At 42.6% G+C, this 5,000-nt stretch overlaps 1 protein-coding gene and 1 pseudogene across 1 annotated transcript in view; both read right to left on the reverse strand.

The window, feature by feature from the left end:
- Positions 1-3,098, reverse strand: part of LOC135571498 (poly(ADP-ribose) glycohydrolase-like) — a 9,833-nt pseudogene extending 6,735 nt beyond the window's left edge.
- A 344-nt stretch (positions 3,099-3,442) lies between these two features.
- Positions 3,443-5,000, reverse strand: part of LOC115125109 (uncharacterized) — a 26,170-nt gene continuing 24,612 nt past the window's right edge. The window contains 1 exon segment of the mRNA XM_065017295.1: positions 3,443-4,176. Within this exon segment, the coding sequence (XP_064873367.1) occupies positions 4,064-4,176 (113 nt within the window). The 3' untranslated portion in view covers positions 3,443-4,063.

Below are 5,000 nucleotides of genomic sequence, written 5' to 3' on the forward strand. Positions count from 1 at the left end.
ATATTTTAGAGATCTCCACTGTGCCATAGAGAGAATGAACATGACATGATCAGCTTCTCTGATCCAGGCCAATTCATTTATCAGCATCATTATAATGGATATATCAAAATAAATGGCAATAGAAACAAACGTAAAACGAAAATGAAAATGGACATAGTTGGCTGTCATTTCAGCTGCTTGATGTGATTGTGTGTTAGCTTTAGCACTCTAGTATATCAGATCCACTTTAGCCGACATCCGCATAATGGTTATTTTGACAGTGTCGGAGGTGGAACTGCGTTAGAGCTGTCTAATGCACAAGTGCTTCCTTGCATTATACATAAAAGGACATTGACAATGGCTGCATGGAGTCACATAAAAAAGAGCATGAAGAGCATTTCGTGAAGAGCATTTCGTATTGTTCTGTATGTAAATCAGAGTCAACCATTTAGTATGATAAGTTATGTTACAAAAACGAAAGTAGGGTGGTTGGTCAGGGTGCATGGGTGTGCGTATAATGAGAACATCTAGCAACCCAAAGGTTGCGTGTTCAAATCTCATCACGGACAACTTTAGCACTTTAGCTAACCCTGCACCTAAACTTAACCCTAACCCTAGCCTAGCTAACGTTAGCGAGCTAGCTAACAACACCTAGCCACCTAGCTAGAATTCGTAACATATCATATGTCTTGAAAATTCATAACATATTGTACGTTTTGAAAATTCGTCAAATTTAATAAGAATTGTTATTTGTAACATACAGTATATATGACACTGTAGTATTCATTGACTACAGCTCAGTGTTCAACACCATAGTACCCTCAAAGCTCATCACTAAGTTAAGGACCCTGGGATGAAACACCTCCCTCTGCAACTTGATCCTGGACTTCCTGACGAGCCGCCCCCAGGTGGCAAGAGTAGGCAATAACACATCTGCCCCTCTGATCCTCAACACTGGGGTCCCTCAGGGGTGCATGCTCAGTCCCCTCCTGTACTCCTGTTCACCCATGACTGCGTGGCCAAGCACAACTCCAACACCATCATTAAGTTTGACGAAGACACAACGGTGGTAGGCCTGATCACGACAATGATGAGACAGTCTATAAGGAGTAGGTCAGAGACCTGGCCATGTGGTGCCAGGACAACAACCTCTCCCACAACGTGATCAAGACAAAAGAGATGATTGTGGACTACAGGAAAATGAGGGCCGAGCCTGCCCCCATTCTCATCGACGGGGCTGTAGTGGAGCAGGTTGAGAGCTTCAAGTTCCTTGGTGTCCACACCACCAACAAACTATCATGGACCATACACACCAAGACAGTCGTGAAGAGGGTACAACAACACTTATTCCCCCTCAGGAGACTGAAAAGATTTGTCATGGGCCCTCAGATCCTCAAAAAGTTCTAGAGCTGCACCATTGAGAGCATCCTGACTGGTTGCATCACCACCTGGTATGGCAACTGCTCATCCTCCGACCGCAAGGCGCTACAGAGGATAGTGCGTACGGCCCAGTACATCACTTGGGTAAAGCTTCCTGCTATCCAGGACCTCCATACCGGGCGGTGTCAGAGGAAGGCCCTAAAAATTGCCAAAGACTCCAGCCACCCAAGTCATAGACTGTTCTCTTTGCTACCGCATGGCAAGCGGTACTGGGCGTCAAGTCTCGGACCAAAAGGCTTCTTAGCAGCTTCCACCCCCAAGCCATAAGACTGCTTAACAGCTAATCAAATGTCTACCCGGACTATTTGCATAAATCGCCACCCTTTTTACGCTGCTGCTAATCGCTGTTTGCATAATCACTTTACCCCTTCCTACATGTACATATTACCTCAATTACCTCGACTAACCTGTATTTGGCACATCGACTTGGGACCGGTACCCCCTGTATATAGCCTCATTATTGTTATTTTATTGTTGCACTTTTATTTTTTTACTTTAGTTTATTTAGTCAATATTTTCTTACCCTTATTTTCTTGAAACTGCATTGTATGTTAAGGGCTTGTAAAGTAAGCATTTTACAGTTTACAACTGATGTATTTGGCGCATGTGACAAATAAAATTTGATTTGATACAAAATGGGTGAAGGACATCCACAAATTAATACATACCATATGAAACGTAACATATCATACTAAATGGAGTGTCTTGGATTTACCTACAGAATAATACGAAATACACTGAGATCAGGTTGTTGTCTCTGTTGTTTATTCAGTTAAGCCTTTCACCTGACTGGACTGATTTAACATTGGTCTCTTACCTGGTCATGGTGAACAGTCTACCACTCTAGTGAGCTCAGTACAAGTAATGGGCTGGGGATCCCTATTCAATCCCAGCACGGGGCCTGTGTATATCATAAATAATACAAAACAAATACAAAAGGAGTTCAGAATTCTGTTCTCCTTAAATAAACTCTACTTTATCTCCCTACTTTTGCTCCTATCCTGCCATCTCCTTAAAAAAAATCTATTCATGTCACTAAATGTTCCAATAGCTGAAAATTGGGTTGATCAACAACAACCTAGTTTAGTGGCAGATGATGTAAATGTGTATATGTACTGTACTATATACTGGTATATGCCTCTGAAAATGTGTATTGAAAACTGTCATGTTATGTCTTGTCCCTGTGCTTTCTCTTCTCTTCGTTTCCCCCTGCTGGTCGTATTAGGTTACTATCTCTCTCTCTCTCTATCGTTCCTTTCCTGCTCCCAGCTGTTCCCCATTCTCCTAACGACCTCGTTTACTCTCTCACACCTGTCTCCTCTTTTGCCCTCTGATTAAGTCTCTATTTCTCTCTCTGTTTCTGCTTCTGTCCTTGTCGGATTCTTGTTTGCTTTGCCCTTGTCCCGTCCTGTCGTAATCTGCCTCTTCATCAGATGCTGCGTGTGAGCAGGTGTCTCTGTCCTCTACGGCCCGCGCCTACCCAGAGGGACCTGCAGTCTGTTGCCGCTAGCCCTGCAATTCTCCTCTACTACTAGGAGGACTCTCCTGCAAAGATAGAGGATTTATGTTTTCCCTGTTTGGACATCTCCTGTAAAGATTGAGGATTTATGTTTTCCCTGTTTGGACATTAAAAGACTCTGTTTCTGTTGAATCGCTGTTGGGTCCTCACTCACCTGCATAACAGAAAACGGGGTTATAGTACAGAATAAGGGTTCTGCAACAGAACTAAACACAACAGCTAGCCTAGCGTCTGTCTGTCTCAGCCAAAGCTAACAGTACAGTCATCATTTCCAGACACACTCTTTATGGGTCAGGGGTCATCATAATACTGATTGGTTAAACAATCTGTCCTCGGTTACACCATTAGAGTGACAATAGCAGAGGTGCATAAAGATGGTTGCCCACATGGACTTACAACAAGTCCTTGTTTTAAGTGTGTGTATGTGTCAGCCAAAATGTTGAAAACAGTCACAATGCTCAAAACAGCTATGGTGCTAAAAACAGCCACAAAATAAAAACTGGATCATAAAAGAGCAATTTATTACTGGATTATAAAGAGGAATTGATTAATCATTTAAAAATAATAATAATTCTAGAGTATTTTACAGTACACTTCTTGTGCATCACAGCAGGCTGCTGAGAGGAGAACTGCTCATAATAATGGCCGGGAAGGAGAAATTGGAATGGAATCAAACACATAGAAACCATATGTTTGATGTATTTGATACCAATCCACTGTTTCCATGACCACGAGCCCGTTCTCCAAAATGAAGGTGCCACCAACCTCCTGTTATGTGCATAGTTTCCAGTGTTTGGATAAGTTGTTGGCTATCAAGGGACAAATCAAAAAGCAGGAACCCTGATTTTGTTGACATCATTTCATTAGCTTCGTTTTATCATCACATTTAGTCGTTTTCTAAATAGTTCAGTATGCAGTAGTTACAAATATATCAGTTTGATTTAGGAACAGTGTAACTATTGAAAAGACAAACACATTCATAATCAACCATTACTCGGAATTGTACCATGTTTCTATCCACAGATCATTCATAGAGCCACTCTATCTCTGGGGTGCATCTCAATAATGTGAAAAAAGGAAAGGAGACAAGGAAAGGAAGCTCCTTTAGAGTATGTAGATGTGTCCTCACAGCTGACTCCTGTGTTTCAGGTTATTCCTGATCCAGTCAAACAGGTCCACATGTGTGTGAGCCAACTGTATCACAGCACAGTAGTCAACCAGCAACTCATACAGCTCACCTGAGACAGGGGAGAGGAATCAATCAATCAATCAAACTTGATTTACACGGCAACTAGGAGGATATGAGGTTTGACGAAACACAGTGAGGGGAAGGAGGACTTTCAGATCAGGTTCCACCTCCTGCAGTCTAATATTTGCTATAGTTACTCACCCACTGTAGTTCTGTGTGTACTAACTCACCCACTGTAGTTCTGTGTGTACTAACTCATCCACTGTAGTTCTGTGTGTACTAACTCACCCACTGTAGTTCTGTGTGTACTAACTCAGCCACTGTAGTTCTGTGTGTACTAACTCACCCACTGTAGTTCTGTGTGTACTAACTCACCCACTGTAGTTCTGTGTGTACTAACTCAACCACTGTAGTTCTGTGTGTACTAACTCACCCACTGTAGTTCTGTGTGTACTAACTCACCCACTGTAGTTCTGTGTGTACTAACTCACCCACTGGAGTTCTGTGTGTACTAACTCACCCACTGTAGTTCTGTGTGTACTAACTCACCCACTGTAGTTCTGTGTGTACTAACTCACCCACTGTAGTTCTGTGTGTACTAACTTATCCACTGTAGTTCTGTGTGTACTAACTCACCCACTGTAGTTCTGTGTGTCCTAACTCACCCACTGTAGTTCTGTGTGTACTAACTCGCCCACTGTAGTTCTGTGTATACTAACTCACCCACTGTAGTTCTGTGTGTACTAACTCGCCCACTGTAGTTCTGTGTATACTAACTCACCCACTGTAGTTCTGTGTGTACTAACTCACCCACTGTAGTTCTGTGTGTACTAACTCACCCACTGTAGTTCTGTGTGTACTAACTCACCCACT

Source organism: Oncorhynchus nerka, linkage group LG4 (genome assembly GCF_034236695.1).
Source record: "Oncorhynchus nerka isolate Pitt River linkage group LG4, Oner_Uvic_2.0, whole genome shotgun sequence".
Lineage (NCBI taxonomy): Eukaryota > Metazoa > Chordata > Actinopteri > Salmoniformes > Salmonidae > Oncorhynchus > Oncorhynchus nerka.